This window comes from Lissotriton vulgaris, chromosome 11, assembly GCF_964263255.1.
Source record: "Lissotriton vulgaris chromosome 11, aLisVul1.2, whole genome shotgun sequence".
In the NCBI taxonomy this organism is placed as follows: domain Eukaryota; kingdom Metazoa; phylum Chordata; class Amphibia; order Caudata; family Salamandridae; genus Lissotriton; species Lissotriton vulgaris.
In genome coordinates, this window is record NC_141699.1 from 1,073,182,641 (window position 1) to 1,073,209,577 (window position 26,937).

Here is a 26,937-nt window from a genome sequence, read left to right on the forward strand (position 1 = left end):
AATCCATCCACTACACTGACACTCTACCATACACAACCCCCTGACACTACCCTAAACCCTATAACACTACCCTACACAACACAGACACTACAACACTACCCTAAACCCTAAAACACTACCCCAGCACGACCCTACACCTATCCCCTGTTCATTCCCTACACTATACCACTTCCCTTCACAACCCCGGACACTAACCTAAACCCTAAAATACTATCCTAAACTACACAAACACTACAACACTAAAATAAACCCTAACACACTACCCCAAGCACAACCCTGACCCTACCCCAGTCCGCTCCCTACACTGAAACACTGCACAACCCCCCCGACACTACTCTAAACCCTAAAACACTACCCTACACTACACAAACACTACCCTAAACCCTAAAACACTACCCCAAGCACAACCCTGCCCCTCCCCCAATCCTCAACTCAAAACAGTAACACTACCCTGCACGACCCCCAACACTACCCTAAACCCAAATACGCTACTCTACTCTACACTACACAAATACAACTACACCACCCTAAAACCCAAAAAACTACCCCCTGCACGACCCGCTCACTAGGACAACACCCCGGTGCACCTCTTCTGACGTCCTCCTTTTTGTTGTGTAATCCTATGCGTCTCTCCTTTGCGCACATGGCACCTCACTCCTTGATGATGGGGGCAGCTCTCCCTATCCCTTCATCCGCCGCTCTTTGTCACCTCCCCCTGGCTGGGGTCGCTCTCCTGTGAATTCAAATCCCATCAGCTCTCGGTGCATGACTGTACACAAAGTCATGGCTGCGGCATGAGAAGCTCGGGGATCTCATGCTCCGCTTCCTTCTCACCCTCCTCACAATTTGTCAGTTTAGCCATTACAAAGCATGCGCCAAAGGCATGTGAAAATGAAAAAGATCCCTGTCGTTCAGTCACAAGTGCCATTGTTTAGCCATTACAATGCATGCATTGTTACAACACATGTGATGTAACAACTTGTAAAGGCTACGCATTGCTACATCGCATGCGCTGTAACGCTTGCGAAGCAATGGTATGCGGAGAAAAGCCTCCGTAGTAATGGGTGATTACCTTTCGTGGGTTGCGAGTTAAAAGCAGTAGTGTACTCGGTGTTGTTTTTACCAAATTTACAAGCTCAATAAACACAAAAGCTGCCTAAACCATTTTTTGGTGTATCTCTTCATCGCAATTTGTGAATGAAAAGGAAAAACCATACATTATATCCAGCATTTACAAAAATAAGCAATGTACTCTACACACATTTATTTACATTTCACATAATTCTTGAAACATACTTAACATCATACATCCTAAATACAAACTTTTATACAAACACCAATATATATTTATATCTGTAATATTTTGAGACTGAATAAATCTATATCCGAAACAAAGGACAAAGTCAGAAAAAAAGGAGCAAAAACACCAGATGGTAAAAATTTACAAATGTAGCAGAAATTAATTCAAACTATCTGTGCCATTATGAGCTCCTTGGTTGTGTGGACGCGTTTCAAATCCAGGAAGCCAATTCCCAGATTCTCATCAGGGCTTTGTCACTTTCTGTATAAGATGTAAGAAAAGCAATAAAGTCTTGTTTAAACCTTTAAACTACTTCTCTTTCTTTCAATTACACTCCTTCGGAGGAAGCTCTAATAATATACCTGAGTAACTTGTGCAATGGAGCCTTCTTGGTGCTAATGGTAGGCTCTTATTGCGATGTCTCAATCCATATTTTTGGAAAATAAGCTTCACTTTGATAGGTTGTGGTGTTTAATCCCTAAGGAAGAAGATATGAGGAAATCTGTCAGGCTTGCTGTTATATCTCGATCTTATTAACAAGGTAGGTGCATATTATCAAGGGGGTTTATCTCCGCTTTTTTTGCTTTAAAAGCCAAGAAAGCGGAGATAAAATTATCTCCCTATTACCTAGCTGTCGCTAACACCAGTTAGCGACAACTAGTAGGAGATAGCCACCATCTTGGGCCCCGCTTTGCATGTCAGTGATATTTATCACTAATTACATGCAAAGTGGGCGTGCCAAGATGTTAGCGACTGGAAACAGTCGCTAACATCGCTATCTCCTATTACCAACGTATGGAGATATTCGCGCTAAGCGCGAATATCCCCAAAAGCTAACACCTGCCCTGAGCAGTTCTTAGCCATGTTATCCAATGGGAGGTGGATAACATGGCTAAGAGCATTAGCTCGGTAATGCATGAATATCGCTGACTTTTCAGCGATATTCATGCATTGCAGGCGATTTGGTAATACCAAGGTAATACCAAGGTTTATCAGCGATAAAAATCGCCGCAGCTCAGCGGTAAATTTTTGTCTCTAACCAAGCAATAGCGATAATTATCGCTAATGCTTGGTAATATGCCCTGTAGTTCCCTATTTATTCATACCTTAATTTTTGAGGTTGATATCGCTGTTCTTTTAATTATGACACCACTCTTTATTTCTCGTCAGAATCTACCAAGGAACACAATAATTTTAGACTCTCTCTATTCGCCGTTCACATGATATTTTCGAAAAAACGTTTGCAAACAGCTCTCGAAGTACGTGTCACATACCTTTTAGCATGTGCCGCCAGCTATAATCCTTTCTGTAGTGCCTCTCTATAATGCATTCGTTTATGCTCGCCACATTCTGTGTAATTGAAACTTGCGAAATAAAGGGGATACAATTGTATTTGTGTGCACCCGAAGTATAATACAATGGATACAATGTAAGTATCGGCGTGTTAAAGGGTACCTCGCCACGGTTATCAGCCGATCCTCCGTGCAGTACGGGACTCGTGTTCACTCCTAGGCAATCCTAAAGCGCAACAAAAATCGTCTTAATCGCTGCTGTCAACTGCGCGCTCCGTAAAAGCTATTTAAAAAAAACGGGAGAGAATGAAATCGGGTAAAATACCTCTTTGGAAGCCTCCAGCGCAGTACAGTTTTCCTCGACCGTCGCGAAGGCCATCTTAAACACAACGATTTTACCTCTTCCTACTATACAGGGGGTTTCTGGGACACGTAGTGTGTTTGGAAAGAGTGTCACATCGAATGTCAAAATGTTATTAGCTTTTGATGGGATCACTGCCAAATTTTTAAAGTAAAGCAGGCAATCTCCTTCTTTTTGCCTCATTCGTATGACAACCAGAGGGGATTTATTTGCAAAAGAATATGAAATCTACTGGTGCGCAATAGCAGTTCAACTAACTGCATGGTGCTGGAATTATGAGTCTGCATTTCCGTTATCTCATCCCAATGTATTTACAAAAACATTTAAAGACGCATAGGTACATAACTATGTACTACAGTCTAGATATTTCTGACAAGTTACTGAGCCCTGTCTGCGTGCTATTAAATTTCAAGATTAGGTATGCTTCCTTTTGTAGCAACACTCTGTCTGTATCCGCAAGGCACTTTGTTGTATTCATGGTGAATAGAATTGACCATATAAACTCATTTTCCTCATGTGAATTTTCAACAAAATGCTTCGTTATTGGGGCTGTCAGATCTTTCTTTTTAATGCGGGACCTGTGTTGGGCAATTCTCATGTTGATTTGCTGATTGGTCTTTTCTATTTAAAGTTTCATACAGAGACATATTATCACATAAAATAAATTTTTTGTTTTGCAGTTTGAAAAACCCGAATGTGTCCATTTTGTGCCTAAGTGATTAAACTCATTTCTTTCAATTGTATTGGGACATGCCACACAACTCCCACACTTGTGGTGGCCCTCAATTGGTTTCAGGTTCAATTGGGGTAGTAAATCACTTTTCACTTTAGGTATTGTAACATCTGCTCGGACAATCTGTTGCCCTATACTTTGGTTCTTTTTAAAAGCAAAGATCTGTCTTGGAAAAGGACATACCAGGTCTTCAAGTAGGTGCCAATTTTTTAGTACCACCTGTATCATACTATGTGTATCTGGCCCATAAGTAGTTACACATACCAATGTGTCAAGTTCTTTTTTCTCTTTAACCCGTTGGAGGCATTCACGTGGTGTGAATCGTGCCCATTTGAATGATTGTTTTAAGAGGTTTTTTTTTATACCCTCTATGTATCATTTCCCTACAGAAGGTTTGGGCGTGTTCTTCAAAATCACTGACTTCCGTGCAGTTCCTCCTAATTCTTAGGAGCTGCCCATATAGAAGATTTGCTTTTAAGTTCCTCATACGGGCACTCTTGTGATGTAAAATGGTATTTTTGTCCGTACTACAAAGATGTTTACAAATGCCCTTCCACACATGTCAACTCCACATCCAATAATGTCATCTTAGTTTTACTATACTCAATGGAAAATGTTATATCCTCATGTGTGGCATTCAGCCATTCATGGAACGCCAACAGCTCCACCTGGCTCCCCTGCCACAGTAGCCAGATGTCATCTATATAGCGTAACGATTGGTTGATATGGTCTCTAAATGGGTTATTAGTCTCCACAAATCTTTTTTCATATTGGGCCATGTACAGCACTGCCATTTCTGGGGCATAAGGACACCCCACGGCAGAGTGCCTTTTACCTGCATAAAAAATTGATCATTGAAGGTGAAGTAATTCTTTTTAAGAGCAATTTCAGCCAATTTTAAAATGAATGATGATGGCACTCTATGTGGTCTTTCCCTGCTCTCTAAGTATAGTTCCATCACTTCCAACGCCTCGTCCTGAGGATCTGCGTATAAAGCTTTGTAACATCCATCGTCACCATAATTTGGGTTTGTTGATCAAATGAGATTCCTTCTACTTTCATCAGAAAATCTGTTGTATCTCTTAAATACTATTTGACCTCCTTGAGGAATGGCTTCAAAAAGTCCACATATTAAGAAATAGGCTCAAGACAAGAGTCACACCCCGAGACTATCGGACGTCCTGGGGGGGTTCGCTGAGATTTTTATGAATCTTTGGCAAAAGATATAAAACAGGGGTCCTGGGGAATTTTTTCACCAAAAAATCACATTCTTTTGGACCCAGAAACCCGTTGTCTTTACCTATTTGTAGGATTCTTTAAATCATTCCTTGTATCTGTGTAACTGGATCTTCCTGAAGCCGTCGGTACTAAGTGCTGTTATTTACCTGCTTCAATCCCTCACTCAAATACATGTCGCGCGGCCAGATGCCAACTGCCCCGCCTTTGTCGGCTTGTTTGATTACCACTGATGCTTCTTCTATTAAACTTTTTATAGCTGCTCATTGTCTAAGACTAATATTTTGTTGAACATATTTCTTAGTCTTTTCTAGTTTATTAATGGATGACAACAATACCTGCTCAAATGCATGTATTTCTTTGGGGATGTTTTGGCTGGGAACAAATTTAGATTTATTTCTCTGTCCTGTCACCTTGGTATTAGATGCTGACTGTTGGTTAGCAAAAAAGGCCTTAAGTGTTATTTTCCTACAAAACGTTATTGCTTCCATTTTGAGCTTTGAATAGTCAGTCTGTTTACATGGTACAAATTTCAACACCAAATTCAATACAGCTTCCTCATCACTAGTGAGTACCCTTGCTGATAAATTGACAACAGTAGTAGACCCCCCTACAATTTGTAGAAGCTATTCCGAGTTCTCACTTCCCATGGCGCCCTGTACCTTGTTTTTTGTTGTGGACCCTTCTCTAAAAAAGAAACCTGCTTCTTAGAATTATTACTTCTTGTATCTGACCCAGAGGACTCAGAAGATGATGTTTCTGAGAACGTAGAAAACCTGTTTCTTGATCTACCTTGGTAGTTAGGTAGCACTCTACGTGAGACTGCCAGATTTGAATGCAGCACAGAGTGTAATAATCTTCCTTCAAAAAAGGGTAAACCTGTTCAATATTGAAAGATTTTGAGTCTCTCTAATACTAAATGCAGCCAGAACCTATGGTTCACACGATTGAAACAGCCCAGAGACTTTGTAATAAGGAATTAGAAGAAATAGAGGAACTGACTCAAGCAATTAAAAATAATCAGGCGGTCACTGATGCTAAAACACTCCTAGAGAAAATCGAGAAGGACATACCGGTCTTTAAGGATAACACAATAAATGATAAAAGTGCCAAATTTGAGAGAGACTCAAAATCTTTCAATATTGAACAGGTTTACCCTTTTTTGAAGGAAGATTATTACACTCTGTGCTGCATTCAATTCATTTGTTTTGTTACCTCTGGCAGTAAATCGTTGGAAAGCTTCCAGTTGGCAAGATTTCAAATCGGCCTCTGGACTGCATATACTCCTGATTCTCAGAAACTCTCTGTAACGAATGCTATGCATGAGGTGATTTGGGTGAGAGCTGCTGGCGTGAAGGATAGAGGTGCCAGCAGTCTTTTTTCTATGGAGTTTTGCATGGATCGAGTTATTTTCAATGTAAATCTCAACATCAAGAAAATGTACCCTCTCATTGCTGATGTCAGCAGCGAAGTTGAGGTTAAGCATGTTGTTATTCAGGCTACTCACAAACTGTATAGTAGATTCCATAGATCCCTTCCAAATTAAGCAGATGTCGTCAATGAATATCCACCAATGGAGTACATGTGTATCAAAAACAGCCTTATGGGTTGTTCTGAGGACATGCTCCTCCCAGCAGCGAACGTGTAAACACGCATAGCTAGGAGAGAAGCATGCCCCCATCGCCACTTCAAGAAGCTGCTGATAAATTTCCTTATTGAACATAAACACGTTGTTGGTTAAACAGATTTCAATCATTCTTAAAGTCATTTTGTTATGTTCATACATATGAATACTGCGTTTGTTTAAAAAATAGCGTACTGCATTATTACCATGCGAATGGGGAATGCTGGTATAAAGTGGATACATGTCCATAACAATCAAAAAACAGTTGTCTACAAAATGTCCAGTGTCTCTGATAATAGAAGGGAGGTGCTCAACGAACTCATGTAAAAAATAATCAACATATTTGACGATGGTTCTAGAAGATTTTTCTGAGCTGAAATGATCGGTCTCCCTGGCACTGGTAAAACATCTTTATGAATTTTAGGAATACAATACAGTACTGAAGTAATAGGATACACATTTTTCAGCCTTAGTTCTTCAAATTTGGCTTTTCTGTAGCAGTCAACATCATTCAGATGGTGTTTTGCCTCTTCTATATACCGGGCCCAAGGCCATAACACAATGTTGCCTCCCTTGTTTGCCTTATTGATGATAACATTAGTGTTAGATTGTAGTTTGTGAATGAGTTTGGAGTATTGTATTTCTGAATACTTCTAGCTTGCTGCATGACAGTTATGTTTAACTTTTTCAGAGCTTCCATAACACATTCACTAAACACATTGATGGCATCTTTTGGCATCATTGGGATAAATGTGGAAGGAGGGCGAAAGGGGCTATTTGATGGATTGCTACAACTAACACCTAGTTCACGCAAATCGTCCTGACTATAATTGGACACATGATCTTCATCAGTGGCCAGGGACTGTAAGGACCTCAAAGTGCTTATGTCTGATACTTGTAAGATGGAACAGAGTCACGGCGGTGGCCCAAAATTAGATGCAATGTCAGTTGCTTTTTTGAGTTGAAAGTGTTTTTTAAGCTTTGGTTTATGTTTGAATTTAAAGACATCTACCCTCATCTGGGTATATGTGAAACAGCTAGTGGGGCAATAAGATAGACCTAATGACAGCAGTTGTTTTTCAGCAGTGGAAAGAACTATATCGGATAGATTTATAACAGTATTGTCCAATTCACTTACTTTGAATCCAGTTCTTCCCTTTCCTGCCTCTGCCATTGTTTGTTGAGTTTCCGTCTTTGACTCCTGTGCTAGTTCCTTCTTCTCCTTGTCTCCTTACAAGATTACCCGGTTGCAGTGTTTTGGCGTCGGTCCTCCAGTAAAAAATGAAACTCTTCTACTGGAGTGAAGTTAGTTGGTAATTGTACTGTTTTACTGCCATAGTTGTCCTCAGATTCAGTGCTACTTTCTGCATTGCTGGTCTCAGAGCATGACAATTGTAACTCGCTTTGAGCGACTGTGGAGGAAGGGATGATTTTAGTGATTTTTTGCTCATGAGCGCTCTCCTTTTCACATTATTCAATTTCTTAGAAAAGGTAAAGATGCATCCAGTTTCATAATCGCTCTTATTCCTCGTGAATTTGAATATTTTTCTCGCTTTTAATGGCTTCCTCATATTTCCTCAATCTGGCTTCAATTTCATCTTGCCCTTTCTTTACCTGTTCCAGCATAGCATTTACCCCATCAATGTTTTTTTAAATTTCCACTCTGTTGATTTCAGCGTACTTTATTAGAATAGATACCATGTTCATCGATGCATCCAAATTGTTTGCTGCCCACTCCCTTAACATGAGGGGATTACGGTTTTCAAATGAGGGAGCAATCATAACTCGTAATCCACGCAGGAACCTTCCTGCTTCTTTATATTTTTCCAAAGATTTTTTCTCCCACCATTTTGTCATTTCAGTACGGAGCAATTTCTCTAATTTCTTAAGCAAACTATTGACGTCAATATTTGTGTTGAAATTTGATGCCTGACCTCCCTGCACTTCCTCAACTTTATGTAGGTTGAGAAAGAGGGCGTCTGCTACGCCCTCACGGTCCCGTAGAGCGTCAGCTGTAGAAATAATCTTTCAAGGATACAATGCAATATTTCCAATAGGTCAAATGTTGCTTCAAGTTTGGCACAATATTAGACTCCACAATCTCTACCCCCTGCAATATTGAGCACCAGTCTGGTTAGCAGCTTACCACTAGGGAAAAACGTTATGGCACCTTGGCGTCCACCATCTCCTCAGGTCCTTCCGATATTTCCTTTGGGAATGTTTGGCTGCGAAATCCAGTAGACATAGCTGCAGGGGGCTGGCTCGGATAATACCACTTCCGGGTTAGCAAGTGATCGCGTCTGCGATATCAGCTGTCTGCCAGTAAGCCACAGCATGGAGGGAGTGTCCGTAAACACAAAGACAGCCATCCTTCGTTCAAAGTAATGAAATGGTACTCCTGTTTGAATTTGTGAAACACCAGGTATGGCGCTCCAAACAAGGCTCCTCAAATTAATCAACACATTTCGGTTGTATACAACAACCTTGTTCATGAAGCATCATTCCTCCTCTGTATATATCATGTGATTCAAAGAAAGAACATAGAAACTGACAAAGGTCTCACACATAGATTATGAGTATTGCCGCCATCTTTAAGTGGCAATTCATCCGTTAAATGACTTGATTTTACAAAAGAACTTTTAGCGTTTCAATGCAGCACATAACAAATAGTAGTTGAATTTAAACTTCAATGCATCCAAGAGTATCATTTGAATATAGAGATACAAAAATCTTGCACATGTGTACTTCATAGTAATAATTGGAAATAAAATGCAAGTGCATTAATATGGTTCCGTACACTCTCTTTCCCTCCCAACAGGGCTATTGCGGTGTGGTAGATGCTAAAATACCTCATACCATGAAATATGTCTAGCAATAAAGTGCAAGTCCTTAAATACTCTTGTTATATAGGTGCATTCGAAATACAAATAATGTATAATGGCAAGTGCCAAAGGATACTGCTATTTTTTACAATTTATTGCTAATTGACACAATACCCATGTGGGCAAATATTATCCTGATTATATCACCAATTAGGTGATTCTAACTTAAGTCATTCATCAAAGTCAAATAGATAAAAACACTAAGTTACTGTAATGTCAGATTTGCGTTACTAAAATAAACTAAAAAATCTAAACTAAATAAAAGGTAACAAGAAAAACACTCAAAAGGATTGTGTTGAGGATTGAGGCAGGCTACGCCAGACAAGTATACAAACCTTCATCAACATTAAAATTGTGAGGCTCCCTTGTACCTAAGTCCAAAATGAAGTGGGTTTCCAGTCTATATAATTATTTTTCCCTATCTCCTAGTTTTTCTTGGGGGCACATGTGCTAAATAGCTGTATGCTCACTCAGTCGGGTCACTATGATGTACTTTTTCAAAATTCTGTGCTTCCCACATGTTGTTTTTTTGCAGGGACATTCCAATACAAATATAGCAAAGGAGGTTCTGCATGTTAAGTATCCTTTAATTTGGATGGTTTTCTTAAAGCGGTTCAACATTTTAGTTCTGTTTTTACCATTTTTATATGCTTTGCACTTAGTGCATTTTAAGAAACCTTCTTTGCATATTAGCCATGTCCACTGGATGGTACAGTTTCCAAATCACTTGTTCCCAGATAGTGTTTTATGGACTTTGCTGTCCTGAATGTCATATGAGGGAAATTCATTACCATAGACCCAATTATAGGTTCATTTTTAATAGGGTGCCAATGCTTATAGAAACCTTTGCACACTTGCGGTAGTGATTTCTGATCTTGCATCTTGGTGCAAGAGGGGGTAAACAAAACTGTTTCTCATGTCTGAGCTCATGCTCTACTGGATGCTGCCTGTAGTGTCTCATCCGAGTATCCCCTCCGTTAAAATCAACTGGCATCTATTTATCAATAGTCTCATAGTCTGTATGAGTACATCAGACCCTTCTCGCTCTATGCAATTGTCCATAAGGGATACTATTAACAAGTGTAGTGGGGTGAAAGCTTTTTGCATGCAGTATATTATTGCCTGCTGTAGGTTTACGATACAAAGTAGTTTCCAATTGAGCATTTCCCACTATATATTGTGACGTTTGAATTTATATTTCTTTAACCACATCGCTGCGGCGGCTATCCCGCCCAGCGCTAAGTGGGCGGGGCGGCCGCGCGGCGGCCGCATGTTGGTGACAGAACCACTCCGTCACCAGCCGCGGTTGCGCTGTGCTTTTGACGGAGCGGTTCCGTCATGGCCCCGCCCGCTCAATAGAACGCTAAGCGCAGGCGCGGAATTCGCGCCGCGCATGAGCGGCGGGCGGGCCATGGCGGAACCGCTCCGTCATCAGCACAGCAGCTGATGACGGAGCGGTTCCGTCATCAGCGTCGAAAGGGTTAAAAGTTAATAATATTTAATTGTACATTTTATTTATTTCATAGAATTTTAATTGTATGTTTGTTTCTTCATTACTTTATTTAGATTATATTTTAAGTTTGAATTTCCTATGTATAATTCCATTACTTTTGACTGTTTATATATATGTAAATTTATATTGTATTGAAATATTTAATTTCTAATTTAATATTTAAAATGTATTTTATTAAATTGAAAGTCATTTATCATTGTTATTAATTGTACATTTTAATATATTATGAAAGAAATCCTTCATTTTTTAAATAAATATTTAAATACCATTCAAGTGTTTTTAAATACACATTATTATTCAATTGACATTTAAAAAATATTTTTATCTTGATTTTTATAAGAATTTGTTTAATAATTTATATATTAGTAGACCCTAGCATATTTAAATTGGTTATTATTTTTTCAATATGTATTGTTATGTCAATGTAATAGTTATAAAGTTCTTTCAAACATTTGTTTATTGTTTTGGTTTTAAATAGTAAATACTATGATTATTACAGGTTTACATTTATATCATATGGTTTATAATAGGTCATTTATTTATTTTAATTTACAATACCTTCTCCAAAATGGTTTAGATTGGAGTGGCTATAGTGAATTAAACCCTTCTAAAGTTCAACACCTTCAATAAAATGGTTACATTAGGTATTCATTTTGAGCCCTGTAATGTCTACGATATTCTCCAAAGTTGTTTAGATTAAAATGGGCATAGTAAAACAGACCCCTTCACTGTCAGATTGAAGCAAATTTGACCTCTTTAATATCCAACACATTCCCGGAAGTGGTTTAGATTGGAGTGGGAATAGTAAATCTGATCCCCTTAGTGTCCAACACCTTCCCCAACATGATCTAGATGGGAGAAGGAATAGTACATTTGACTCTTTCATTGTCTAAAACATTTGCCAAGGTGAGTACACATAGTAATTTGACTCTTTCAGAGTGCAGCACATTAGCAAGAGTGGTTTAGATTGGAGTGGTAATAGCAAATCTGTGCCCTTCAGTATCCAAAACCTTCCCAAAAATATTTTAGATTGGATGGGGAATAAGAAGTTCGACCCCTTCAACGTTCCAATAATTCCCCAAAGTGGTTTCAATTTTAGTGGGAGCAGTAAATGTGACCTCTTTATTGTTCAATACCTTCCCCAAAATGGTTTAATTTGGAGTGTGAATAGTACATTTGATCCTTTCAGTGGGCAACATATTCCCCAAAATGCTTTACATTGGAGATGGAATAGCTTGTATTGTGTTTTTAATGTACATGTGTTCAAAAAAAGATTTTGGTTTTAGTGGTTGTGCTATATTTGAAAATTCAGTTTATAATATAATTGACAATTGTAAGCGGAATAAGATAACCAGGTAGGCATTATTGAGGTCATGTATTTTTTGTGAGATTTTCAGGCATTTCACCGCTGAGGCGAACACCGACACCCGCTTGATGGTGATGTTTGACCCGGGGTGATTGTTATTTTTTTATGGGGGAGTGCCCCTTTGTGGCCATGTTCCACTCCCCAACCTGCCCCCAGTCATTTTGCCACTTTCAACTGCAGCACTTTGTGAATAAGCTCTGCAGTGTCGAAATGTCTGTTGCCAAAAAAGTGGTATAAAGTCCCCATACTGTTTTGTAGTGTTTACATGCCTCACCATGCAGGAACTGGTAGTGCACATCCAGGGGGCTACTGCTTGAACCCCCTATATGCACCCCCAAGTCCAGGAGCATAGGTTGACTCTCTACCACCCTTTTCATGGCGAGCTCACTGCGATTAACGTGGCAGTGGAAAGCCAACTTATAATTTGCTAGGCGGTGCCGCAGCACACCGCCATCATATTACAGCTCCCTGGCAGTTGAGCAACTGCCTCAAGATCCTTGATTCTTGGCGGACGCAGCGTACCTGTGGCAGTCCGACTGCCAAACTCATAATACTGCAGGCTGTGCCAGTGGTCGGACTGCCACCCCGACTATGGCGGTCCTATCAACTGCCGTACTCATAATAAGGCCCTTAGTCTATAGTTGAATTTTCAAAATAAGTTACTTTACCAAAATACTATTTTCCTCATTGCCCAACCCTAATGTAAAGCGCTTTGGACAGGATTACTAAAGTGTGTTCTCAAGTGAAGATCAATTGTCAGAAGGTAAATAAAGTTAGACATCTTATCCAAATGTTGAAATTAAAACCCACTGATGTTTGAAGTCATTCAGCTATTAAGTTGAGGCTCAATTTCGCTAACTGCGAAGTGATTGACAGTGTGGCCTGTGTGATTAATTGTGTGATTAATTATTGAATGCTTATGATGACTGTATTTCTAATAAATCAACACCAAAGTATGTTTGTCTGTAGATCTACAGATGGCTGCTGCCCATGAGGTCTTCAATGTTTTTTTAAATTTCCACTCTGTTGATTTCAGCGTACTTTATTAGAATAGATACAATAGATACAGGTGTGCATGCACATCTGTGCATGCACACCTGTGCAATGTGACACACAGACATGCCCTTAGGGCATGTATGTGTGCCACATGTCACATAAGCCTGTTCTTGTAGTGCTAGAGGATGTCAAAGTGACACCCCCTGCACCCTTGCAGGATTCGGTTTTTACAGATTCGGTAAATACCGAATCAGTATTTCCCATTGATTCCTATGGGCTTCAAGGCCCATAGGAATCAATGGCAATACCGATTCGGTATTTACCGAATCGGTAAATACTGAAGCTTACAGATTCAGTAATTGTGTTTTAAAAATTACATATATCTGCCTTCCTTCTAATTTACAGATTCATAAATACCGAATCGGTAAAATTCGGTATTTATGAATCGGTACATTAGATTTACCTACATCTAGCCCTCTGTTCGTTGTTAAGATGAGTGGGTTTGCTTTTTAAAACGGGATAAAACATAGCCCTCCTTAGTGCCTTATTTAATATTTTTTATTGACAGGTAAGGGGGAGTGAGGGTGAAAGTTGTTTTTTTGGGTGACAATACCCCTGTATGACACACCAGGGAGAGATCTGCATGTAGGTATGCCTGTAAGTTTCTAGACGTTCATATGTCACAGGTATCTAGCAGAGAAGAATACAAACTTAGACACATACAGTTAGATATTGAAGAGTTGTATTCTGATTATTGTGTACATATTTCAGAACAAATAAAACATAGGGTGATGAAGGGTGCAAACAGGAGATTTTCCTTGAGCTCACTCTAGATGTGCAACTGGGTTTAATTAGCATTTTCTTATGCTCAACATACACCTCACAAACCATAGCAGGAAACAAACAGGTCAGCACCAACCCATACATTTCACCTCCTAATGCTGTGTGAAGCACATACTGTAAACGTGACTTCTATGGATATCAATACAATCAACGACAAGTTCAATGTCATTCTTACTTCTATTTTACTTTATCTGGGAATTTATATATGCAATTTGCCTTAATAAGATGTTCTATGATGTCACTTGTATCACATGCTTCTGTAATTATTTGTGGTGAAGCTGCAGTTTAGGCTTGTGCTTGTTTAGAAAAAAAAACAAATCAAATTAGCTGGTTGTTTAATATTAATAGCCTAGTAAATCAGTGGACAACCCATATTGAATTATAGAAAAGGTAGCAAGAACACAGGCTGATTCAAGTAGGAGCATGACATTATTTATTCTTAACCTACTAACTGTTCTAAGCCCTGATAAGGCATACCTGCAGAAAACGGTAAGAAGGCATCCTTTTGAAAAAAGTTCCCTTCCTTATCCAGGAAATGGCCAGGATTGAATTGCCGGGGTTTTTCCCAGTGGTCGGGATCATACAGAGAAGAGGAAAGATTAGCTATGACGAGAGAACCCTTTTAAAAAAGAAAAACACACTTGTTTAGTTAGAGTGATTTCCAGATTGGTAACTTGCCAGTACTCCATACAACTTCTAATAAACTGCTTATGATCCATCATTAAACCGAATTCAGTACAAACAAAAATGGTAAGAAAGTAAATCTCCACTGCCATCTGAAATATCAGTGTTCCTTGCTTTATTTATCATATGATATTGTCCCTACTCTGTGCCTAATGTTCTTGAGCCACATGTAGCATATACTGTTTCCACAATCTGAGACAATCTGAGACAACATAGCACTAACTACATTGTCACTAAAATCTGCAGCACCCACACACTGTCCTACAGACTCAGAGGTAAACACAGAGCTTCCACAATTGTGTCTTTACATTGCTCAGCCACACTTTCTTGTTTCTCACCCAGCTCATATAGCTTTCCTCTTCTGAGCATTTCTTCGATAAACTTTATGTCCAAAAATTTAATTTCAGCAAATCTGTACAGATGTGTCCACGCTAATCAGTTGCCTCTGTTATGAATGATTAGAGCAGTTCCTTGCTCCTTGCAGTTCAATGAGTATGCCTCAATAACTTTTCGGACCCATATTTTAAGGGAGCATTTCATTGCTTTATTGAAGGCAGTCTATCACATTTTCCCATTTGCAATTGTATTATATGACTCTATTTTCAAGAATGTGTATTTGCTTCACATAAAATTACATTGTCCTGATGATGACCCTTAAATGATCATGGGTTGAAATGCTGTTAAAGATGCAATTTGAACTGAACTTTAATGAACTGTTTGAGTTTCTGAGTTTTAAGAACCAAATATTTGTACAAATTATGGAATTCGCATTTGCCCTGTTGCGTCATACAGTCTATTGCTCGGCTTTTCTATCACTCACTTTGTGATCACTTGAGCACCTAACATATATGAAGCTACAAATATATACTCTTACCTGAGTTAAAGGTGGTTTCACTGTTTCTTTCTCATTAATTATTTTCTTTATTAATGAATGAAAGCTGATTTAAATCATGTCTAATTGATTGTACCACTTGAAAGCAGTATTATCCTCTTCGGCGCTCATGACGAGCTCGTCATGAGGCACAGTGGAGCTGTGCTCATAACGAGCTGAGCTCGTCATAATGGATGCGGAACGCCCACGCGGGGCTAATTCCCCTCCTGTGTGGGGCGTTCCATTGAGTGGGCGAAGTCGTGATCAGCTCAGTTCGTCATGAGCACAGTGCTGCATGATGAGCTCAGCTCGTCACGAGCACTGCGGTGCCGCTGGCGGCCCCCCTCCCCCGCACCGCAGGGAAGTTAGCCCAGCGCCAAAGGGGTTAATGATGTATTTGCTTTCTCTGTAAACACGTATTGCAAAAATCTTTGCATCGAAAGCAAATACTATTTAAACATTTTCTTGACAGAATTATTGTATCAAATGCAAAAATCCTTTAAAAGTTTTCTTTATTGTTATAAGGGATTGCAAGACGATGAAATAGGATTTAGTTGCTCTGAGTTTTTGAAGTACATTAAGAATTAAGAGGGTAGTTTTAAATGCCTTTACAATTGATATAGTAATTTTGTCAAGTTCAGAACGGTGTGAATACCATAACACTATAAGAGCATTATTAAACATTATATATATATATATATATATATATATATATATATATATATATATATATATATATATATATATACAAGTAAGTCGTCACCAAGAAAAAGGCTCCTGCCTTTAAAAATGACGAAGAGCAGACCCAGAAATCGGTGCTTAATCAAAGTGATTTATTTTCAGCCAGCCAGCCGCCATAACGCGTTTCGCTTCCACTGAAGCTTGATCACATGGCAAGTTGCGTTTGGCAGAGACCAGTATTTAAAGTGCTAGTGCAAATGAGGCAGAGCTTAAACAGATATAAACATCAAAGAAATACTTTCTTGTAGCTGAAACTGGCCCCTATACTTTTAAGGTGATAAATCGGGCTAATGCATAAACATTGAATAAATATCAATTATTTAAAAATTCATAATTCCATATAAAGTTCATAAAAATCAAATCTTAGATTCTTAAAAACCGGGAAATATATAAAATCCACATATATGTTGTTTTGTTCCAATATTATCGCACGGAACAGAATATGGTCACTGCCTAATACATGATATACTGTTCAACTGTAGCTACTCAAATAAAGCTTTCAGAAGAAATACGTCAATTCTGTTTGAAAATATTGGCCAAAGTGGGCATAGATTAATTCTGGCAATCTCCCAACCCTGTCTCAAAAAGCCATTTCTCCATCAACTGGTCCCTGGGAGTCAAGGTGTGCAAAATAAGTCTATAAAGTGCCAGTGCAAGTGCAAATATATGACAGTAAAAATAAACCGTCAAAAAAAACCCACCATAAAAACAATCTGAGTCAGACTAAAGACTAAAGTCTTCTACAATTTTTTCTAAAATAATACCAAAAATCATCTTTATACACAGTTATATGCAGAGGCCCCTGAGTATGTGTGTGTATAGTGGTAAAAAGGCACAAAGCCGAAACTCGTCCTGTGTTTCATCTCGGTGAAATAAAGTATCCGAGTTTCAATCTTGATTGAGTGTGCTCCCTTTAATTTCTTGCATATATATATCTATATATATCTATATCTATATATATATATCTATATATATCTATATATATCTATATATATATATCTATATCTATATATATATATCTATATATATATATCTATATATATATATATATATATATATATATATATATATATATATATATATATAGATATATATAGATATATATATATATATATATATATAGATATATATAGATATATATATATATATGTAGAAGAACTGGACTTTTTAGTGGAGCAGCGCAAACAGACACTGCGCCCCAAAAAACAACCACCAAAACCAGCACCAGCAAATGCAGAGAAAATCGAAGGGCAAGGAAAAGGCGAAACCACCAGAAGATACCAAACACAGAGGTGGAACAGGAAATAAGCAGTGAAGACAATTCACATATTCAGAAGGATATAACTATCACTGTTACAAATTTGTCTAATGTAGTCTTAAATTAAGCTGAACTGCAATTGTTGTCCTTCGGTCTATCATATGCACCTGAAAGTTCCTTTGACTATGCATCTACCAGAATGGGTATTTATAGAGGCATAAGAAAATTAAAATTAAGAAAATATCACCTCCTAAAAAATACAGCTGATCAATCTAAGAACCAGGAATCAGTAAGTTCACCGTCTCTAGAGGATACAATAACATATCCAGACCTTGCAAGCCAGGATAGATCATTGCTTATGGATTTGCAATCACTGGCAGGCAATGAGCCACCAGATGCGAGTGTTGTGGATTCAACAAGCATAAGTGAAGGATTTTCTAGACAAAGACAAAAGTTTAAACCTCGCTTTACCTTTGTCCCAATCATGCCAAGAGACAACATTGATGTATACCATGAAAAAATAATTAAAGAATTAAAACAGCTCAACTACAAAACGAACAAACGGAAAGGCAAAATAAAAAACAAACAGGAACTCAAATACCATCAATTGATAAAGAAGCTCTCAAACAATAAGGAAATCATAATACGCAATGCAGACAAAGGGCAAAACCTTGTAATGTGGAGCAAAACAGACAACATCGGGGAAGCACAAAAACAATTGTCAGTCAAAGAATGCTACTGCCGATGTGATCAGTCCAAGCTAAAATCAATATATGAAAGTTTCTACAGTAAACTGATGGCTTGGAAAGCGTCGGGATTGTTGAGCAAGGATGAATACTTGTTTTTGAAAAACACAACACCGACAACACCGGTACTCTATTTTATACCAAAACTACACAAGGACCCAATTTATCCCCCTGGACGTCCCATCATATCTGCAAAGACCAGCCTAACAGAACATCCATCGCAATAAATGTATCATTTTCTACAGGACTTTGTACAAAGTTTACCCTGGTACCTCAGAGATACTAGTGACTTTCTAGCAAATTAACACATATGTGAATGGCAGAAAGACTATCTACTAATTACTATGGATATAGCCAAATTATAGACTAGTATAAACCATAAAGATGGCATGAGGGCTATTGAACACTTTTTGGGACAAAGACCAATGGTTTACAAACATTATAGTAAAATGATCATGGATATGATTGATTTCTGTTTAAATAATAATGTCTTTCTGTTTCAACATGTTTTATACCAGCAATTGTGGGGTGTTGCTATGGGGGTCAGTTTCTCCCCCAGTTACGCCTGTCTCCATATGGGCTGGTGGGAGGAACTGGTCCTCCATAGAGAAATCGCCAACACCCTCAATCAACATGTAAAATGCTGGTGGCGTTATATAGACAACCTGTTTTTAATTTGGCATGGTACAAAGTCTGAGGCAACTGATTGTATTCATCAGCTTAATCAAAATAACATAAATTTACAATTCACTTCTGGAAATTAGTGTTGAACGAGTCCTCTTTTTAGATGTAGAAATCTATATCGAAGAGGGCAAAATTGAGACAAAGATGCATAGGAAACCCAGCGCAGTCAATGCAGTGTTACATCCGCAGAGCCATCATCCAAAAAACTTGGTTCAGAGCAGCCCCTACGGGGAGATGCTAGGCATAAAGAGGATCTGCAGCACTAAAAGTGAACTAACAAAAGCACAACTAGAATATACAAAAAGGTTTTTAGCCCGAGGGTACAGTACTAAATGTATTAATGCCGCGGTTTTGAAAAGTGAAAAAGCCAATAGAGATGAATTTTTAAAACTAGCTGGACCGCAGACTAATATTAATGTGAATACTGAAGTACAAACAGAAGAAATTGCAAATCAACCTACAAAAGACTTTAGAATGATTGTAGGATACAGTAATCAACAGAAAGAAGTTAATCACATAATACAAAGAAACTGGCCACTAGTCAAAACTGATTCAGTCTTAGGGCCTACTCTACCTCCTAGACCATCTATTACAAATAGACGGGCCCTAAATATGAGAGACAAATTGGTGGTCAATAACCCAATTGAGCAACCAAAATCAAACTGGCTCAGTCAAAGGAAGGGCTTTTTCAGGTGTAAAACCTGCAAAGCCTGCCAAAATGGGGTTAACACCAGCAGCATTCCTAAAGCATTTGGGGCTGGAGACCATGTTATTACGAAATCTCTAACTTGCAAAACGGAATATGTTGTGTATATCCTCGAGTGCCCCTGCGGACTTAGATATGTGGGAAGTACCAAGCTGCAGGGGTACAAAAGAATTTTACAACATATTAGAGCAATCAAAAATTGCAACCCTGTGTACCCTGTTGCTCGCCATTTTAATGAAACCCACCAATCAGACCCTAAGTTCTTAAAATAGTATATCATTGACGGTGTACCCTTTAACAAAAGAGGTGGAAATAGAGAGGGTATCCTGCGGAATCTGGAAACCAGATATATTTTAGAACTCGATTCGAAACATCAGAACGGCCTCAACAGTACAGAGGATTTATATACATGTTTGTAAAGTAGAAATATGTTTCAGTAAGTAACAACAATTTTTAGGCTAGCCAAGATGTGCGTTTCATAATAAAGAAAGATCAAGTTTCAGGCAAGATAAAAAAAGAAAAAAGAAAAAACAGCTTAAAATTAAACAGGGTTACCTAGGATATACATATGAATGACTAGGGGAATAAAATTCATTATTATCTGTAGGGGCAAAGGGGCACATTCATCAACAGAAATTGCATTCGCAAACAGTGCGAATCGCTAAATTACCCCGTTTGCGAATGCAATTTCTGTTTTTGGAATGCATCAATTATTATTCGAAGTAGGAATCGCAATTGTCTTTGCGATTCCTTAAAAAGTCGCAAATGGCATTGCGAGTTGGTAAGGAATCGCAAATTTAAAGAATCCCTAATTGTTTTGCGAATTTTGGAATGCATGAAAATTCGCTATTAGCGATTTTCATAGAAATCGCAAATAGGAATTCCTACAATTAGTAGAAGTGTGAGCAGGTGGTATTTTTTTTTTTGCAGAACATGTGCAAATGATTAGCCAACTATAAAAGGGGTTCCACATTACCTCTGGAACTCTTCCAGGATGGCAGCAGTCATTGTGCTAGCACGTAGGTGGCGTTTGAGAGCGGCAGGAAGGAGGAGAAGAATATTTAATGAAAGAATATTTAGATTGCGCATCACTTTGCTTGGGCAGACACAGGCAGACATACATGACAAGTATAGGCTTAATGCTGACTCTATTTTAGATCTGATAGCAGAATTAGATCCCATATTGCATAGGCAAACACGTAGGACTCAAGCCATACCCACCCATGTACAGGTGTTACGTTGTCTTCATCTTTTAGCCTCTGGGTCCTTTCAAGGTGTCATTGCTGCTGCTAGGGGGGTTTCACAGAGTGCATTGTCTAGATTTTTTAAAGACTTTCTCAATGCAATGCTCCAAAGGATAAACCATCACATAAAGTTTCCTACCACTCAGCAGGACTTGCTTCAGACCAAGTTAGACTTTTATAACATGGCACATTTCCCACATGTAATAGGATGTGTTGATGGAACACATGTACCCATTTGTCCCCCAGCTGAAAATGAGTAAATTTTTAGAAACAGGAGACATTACCATTCATTAAATATTCAAGTAATCTGCAATGCAAAAGGAATCATCACTGACTTAGTTGCCAGTTACCCAGGGAGTGCCCATGACTCTTACATTTTTAAACATAGTGCCATCCATGCTCACCTGCTGTCTGGAGAATTTGGAGACGGATATTTACTAGGTATATGTAATTAATCAATGTCTTATGTATTTCACTTTTGTGCTTTGGCATTGAACTGGTACTCATTTGAAATTTTCACCAATAAACATAGGACTCCAACAACCAACAAAGAACAGCAATATAACCATGCCCATATTTCAACTCGCAGTATAATAAGGAGGTCAAGGTTCAGAATTCTGCATAAGACTGGAGGAGCACTGCAATATCGGCCGGATGTTTGCTGCAAAATAGTTGCAGCTTGTGCTATCCTACACAACCTAGCCACTAGGAGAGGCCTTGAGCTTGATGAGGAGGATGTGCTACCAAATAATGACAACCGGCCTCAACAACCCCATGCTAGACTACATGGACCTGACGCAGCAGAAGGGAGGAGAAGAAGGGCAGAAATCACTCAGCATTATTTTTAAAATAAGGTGAGATAAATTTAATTTGCATTCAAAATGTTTATTTCAATAATTGTTCAAATAATATGAAGAGCTTTGCACTCCAGAAATATTACTGCATGTATGTAGGAGAATAACAAAAACTTTTATCAAACTTTAATCAGTCAAGGTGCACTTTTAAACATATTCCAAAATCATGAGCATATTATGAAATTATTTCAGAAAATCATTTCTTCCTCCCAGGCAAACCTAAAGCTTTAGTTTTAATTTTTTCAGAAACTATAGGTTCTCTTGTGTGTATGTCTTGGCCTCTTGTGCTACGGCGTTCAGACACTTCTTTTGCTTTAATTTTGACACTGCTTCCATCACAATCAATGTTTAAACTCCCGTCAACAGAATTATTTAGGTTTTCCATAGTTTGCATCTTATTAGCAGCACTTTTCATAGACATCATACCTTCACATAGCTCACCACAACATTGTCTAATATCCTTCTGAATGGAAATTGTATGTTTAATCAGTTGTGCATTGCTAGTAGTTACTCTATTCAAAGCCCTTGCATATGTGTGCATGCTCATCATTGTTCTCATGTGTCTATTGCAATTTGCAATTTTCTGAGCTTCCATGCCATGACAAATTGTCTCCAATGCATTTGCTATGCGGTTTAAATTGTCACATGACGCCTTTTGTGCATCTTCAATCACTTTTGTTAATGATGTGAAACTTTTACTCATGTCACTGATGTCTTCACTGATATGACTCAGTTTGCCCTTCATAATCCTCATATCCTTCCCTTGCAGACGCTGCACTTTCAATAACTTCAGTTCAACCTCACTTGCAAGGGCATTATCTTCTAAGAAGTGTCTTGGATTGGAAGACCTTGGCATTCACAAAATCAATGTAATGAAATGGCATGTTGTAAAAAACACTGAAATGCACATTTGTTGGGTAATAAACATGCTAAATGCATGCCTTTGAAGTACCTCAATAGTGATGTGTTTTTTGTGAAAAATAAAAATTAAAACTTTATGAAACCTTGTACTAAACATGTTAGAAAAACTACAAGCCCCATGATGCACTGCTTCCTTCATTAAAATGTCTTTTAAACCTACATATGATAATGCAAAGAGTAAAATAACTTTATAGCTTTTAACCTTAGCACTAATGAAATGCTTAATTACAACCTGCAACCTCATTTGCTTAGAATTAAAAAATATTTCGCACAGTAAACTTACCTTGTGAAGTGCCAGCATGCTCAGAGGTGTTAATTTGAATCACTCCAATGACTGCTTCTGTCACAAGGGTCCCCTCAACCATATCCTCCAAGGGGGTAGTTGGTCCGTTCCTGGGAGGGCCTCCACCAGTTTTGTTGTCACTTTTTATCAGCATTGACTTTTGCCTGTATGGCCAGCCACAGCTTTCTTTTGACTGCTTCTGGAAGCTTCAATGACTGCTTCCCAAACAGCTGTTCCTGCCTCTGAGTAACCTCCTCTATCAAAATCTGCAACTCCTGTTCACTGAACTTTATCTTCCTTTTTCTTGCTTGAAGGTCTTGACTAGCACTTTCTGGCTCCATTTGTTCCTCTGCTGCTCTCCCAAAACACTCCTTCTGCTGCAGCACACACAGTTCAAATGACCAAGTGCCACTCTGTAGTTCAAACTAGGTTTCAGGTGTGCCTAATCAGTGTGTGTGATTTCTGGGTGTGTTCTCAATGCAATGCATGAATTTGCAAGTTCGCAATTTTGCGATTTTTTTGCGATTTCTTAAATTGCGAATTCGCAAAAAAATTGCGATTCGCAAAATTTTAGCGATTTTTACAGAATCTCTAAAAAATCGCATAAATGATGATGCATTCCATTTTGCTATTCGCAACTTGCGATTCCTTAAAATTCGCAAATTACGAATCGCAAAACGGAACAATGATGCATGTGCCCCTATGTTCTTAAATAATTAATTTGATATTAATGGCAGGTTATTACGTGTTGTTTTTATAAGTGGTTTTATGGGATTATTTCACACATTCAACTAGTTATTCATTTTTCACATTTTGCACTTTACTGAGGACAGAGGCTTCTGTTGCTCAAAAAAGGAAAAAACTTTATATGCATGAATAATGGGCCATGAGTATGGAGTAAAGAGAATACCGAAAAACAGGGACTGTCAATATCTATACCCAATTTACATTAATACATAGAGACGGATATCACATGGGGGATTCGAAGCTTTAGGATGAAAATGGAGTTAAAAAACTTAATAACTAGGGTAATTATGCCTAGCAATATACAGTTCCTAATATACCCAAGATTCGAGTAAAGATGAATGGTGTAAATGGATATATTTTTGGAAAAATCTACACATTTTTAGAAATATATATTTATTTATTTATCTATTTAAGTATTTGTGTATTAAGATATTTATTTATTTATATAGATTTATATATCTATTGCATATTAGTATCTATGTATATGTATTATGATTATATCATATTGCACTTTGCACTTTATAAAACAGATGCGTAAGATTGCACAAGCACATGGTACAGAAATATGATAACAAAAGTCAGTATGGGTATTCATACCACGATCTTCGAAACAACTCATGTGTCAAAAATCTGAAGCAATTGCAAAATCAAAAATATATTGTTCATGCAATATCCTGTTATAATTTACATGTACTGTCACTTTAAATGGTGTTGAAAGAAAGCACAAAATGTTGAAAAAAGTAAAAAAGCTTGGGTATAAAAGTTGTCAGGTGACTGACTCACATGTCATGTGTTTAAGGCACTTCGTTGCTGAAACGTGTTATGGCCGACATAACACAACCCAAAGACTCTGTGCACTAAAAGGTGGTCCGTGCTCCTGTTTTTGTGGGATTGCAAAAGGTCGACTGGCAGAGGAGTTTTCGATATATATATATATATATATATATATATATATATATATATATATATATATATATATATATATATATATATATATATATATATATATATATATATAACTCGCACTCGTCCCACACAAACCAGTGTACCCACGTAGCCACCAGGTACCACCAATCCAGAAAACGAAAGTTGACCCAGGCTGAGGTGAATAAATATTTATTAGGATTCAGAGATCGCCGTCAGCATAACGTTTCGGCCTTCTCAGAGGCCTTGATCACGTGTATATAAACACACCAGTCCCAATACACAAATTGGTCCGACACATGCTCAGAGGCTCAGGTAAAACTTTATTGCTTCTTCAGGCTTAGATCAAATGTCCAGTAAAATACGGTGTAACGCTTGGGCAGACTCGTTTCAGCCTGACGGCTTTCCTCAATGCCCGCTTCACAGATAATGTTATGTCACTTGGGGGCTTGTTTTTAAAGGTGTACGCCTTCCACAACTTCCAGCCTTGTCAGTTCTGCGTGAATCCATGCAGATTTTTCCATGCCTCCCACTGTTAAATGCTGGTACACTGAACAGCATATTCAAACACCCAGTGGTGTCCCAACCTCAGCTGGCCTCGAGAAGCACTTATCATTCATCAGAGTGTGCAGGAAGCAGAGATGGCAGTTTTCACTCGAGCCTCTTCAAACAGCAGCAGCTGCTTCCTTTCTCCCCAAGTGGCCACAAACTGCAGTGAGTGTTAGGACCACCTGGGGGGGGGGACATGCTGGCTTTTCCACCTCTTTACCCCTCTGCACAGGTTAGGCACGTAGCTCCGGAACGAAAGGGCGTGCCGGCAAAGTGGTGCCTGTAACCGCTCAAAATATCCACACCAGTCCCACTACACGAATGGGTCTGACACATGCTCAGAGGCTCAGGAAGGGGCCCATACTACCATGGTAGCCACTTTCACGGGTTCGCAAACCTTTATTCTGGAGTCACATGGCGATACTGCATCTTGTCAGTCAAGACCATACACATGTGGTTGTATTTTTGTATCTTTATATTATGCCTGTATTCTTTGTCCCATGTCCCATTATCTCCTTTTCTGTTCTTTCTTTTTTCTCTCCGCCACCCCTCCCTCCCGCTCCTTCTCCTACTTTCTCTATGTAGGTACTGTGGGTACTGTCCCCTGGATTGGAAGGGAGTATATCGGTATGATGTACATCAATTATTACTGATGCAACAATGAAGCATAGGCATATTACTTGTACATAGTGTTTGTACACCAGTAACGGTCCCCTAATTTGAAGGAGATCACATCCTTGTGGTGTGGTATGCATACAACGGATGCAACAACTAGGCACTGGCCTGTTAATATCACATATTGTTACCTGCACATGAGATTTGCCTAGCCTTAACCCTCGCAGATGTTGTGTATTCGGGCACTTGCCCGCTATGCATTGAATATGCAACTAATGTTGGCTGCAATTAATTTGAAGGGTGGCATACTGGGTGAGAGTTAAAGTGAAAGACAAGGTGGCTTGGGCTAGTATTAGAATTTCGTTTTTAACTGGATTGTGGATATATCTTCTTTTACAGATCTTTATTTTCACCATGCACTTAAAAGCACAGAGGCATACTCACTATGTGAACCACAGGGTTCACAGTTGTTTTCATAGAGGGAGGACCTTGTCAATAAAGTTTAATGAAAATGTGAAGGCATGTAGCAAACACCACAATATGATCGCTCCGAGTTTATATAGCCACTCAGGATGGACACTATATATTATTTATTGCTATGACTAACTTAGGTTTGTATTGTTTATATCTATTATCATGTACTGTGTAGATTTTTTCATATGCAATACTTACCTACGCAACTTTAACATGTGCTAATATTGCCGCTGCTCTCACGACAATACCTTCATCTATGATGTATACTCTGCTTGTATGAATCACTTGTATTTAAACTTGACTGAAACTGAGCATTCTAAGTGTGAGCAAGGCGCAACTGCCGAAACACGTAGCGTGGAAGCACTAATAAACTTCCTGAACTTCAAACTGCTAAGAAAGACTTGATAGTGCATTATTTCGTTTTCTCAAAGGAACAGTTTGTGTATATATATATATATATATTCACTGAAAAAAACATAGGTTTCAGGGG

At 38.5% G+C, this 26,937-nt stretch overlaps 1 protein-coding gene across 1 annotated transcript in view; it reads right to left on the reverse strand.

Moving 5' to 3' along the window:
• The window catches only part of LOC147684127 (cytochrome P450 2J4-like), a 109,582-nt gene that overhangs the window by 18,439 nt on the left and 64,206 nt on the right, over nt 1-26,937 (reverse strand). Inside the window, exon 8 of the mRNA XM_086944511.1 lies at nt 14,624-14,765. Coding sequence (XP_086800637.1) covers nt 14,624-14,765 — 142 coding nt within the window. The remainder of the gene's footprint in view (nt 1-14,623; nt 14,766-26,937) is intronic.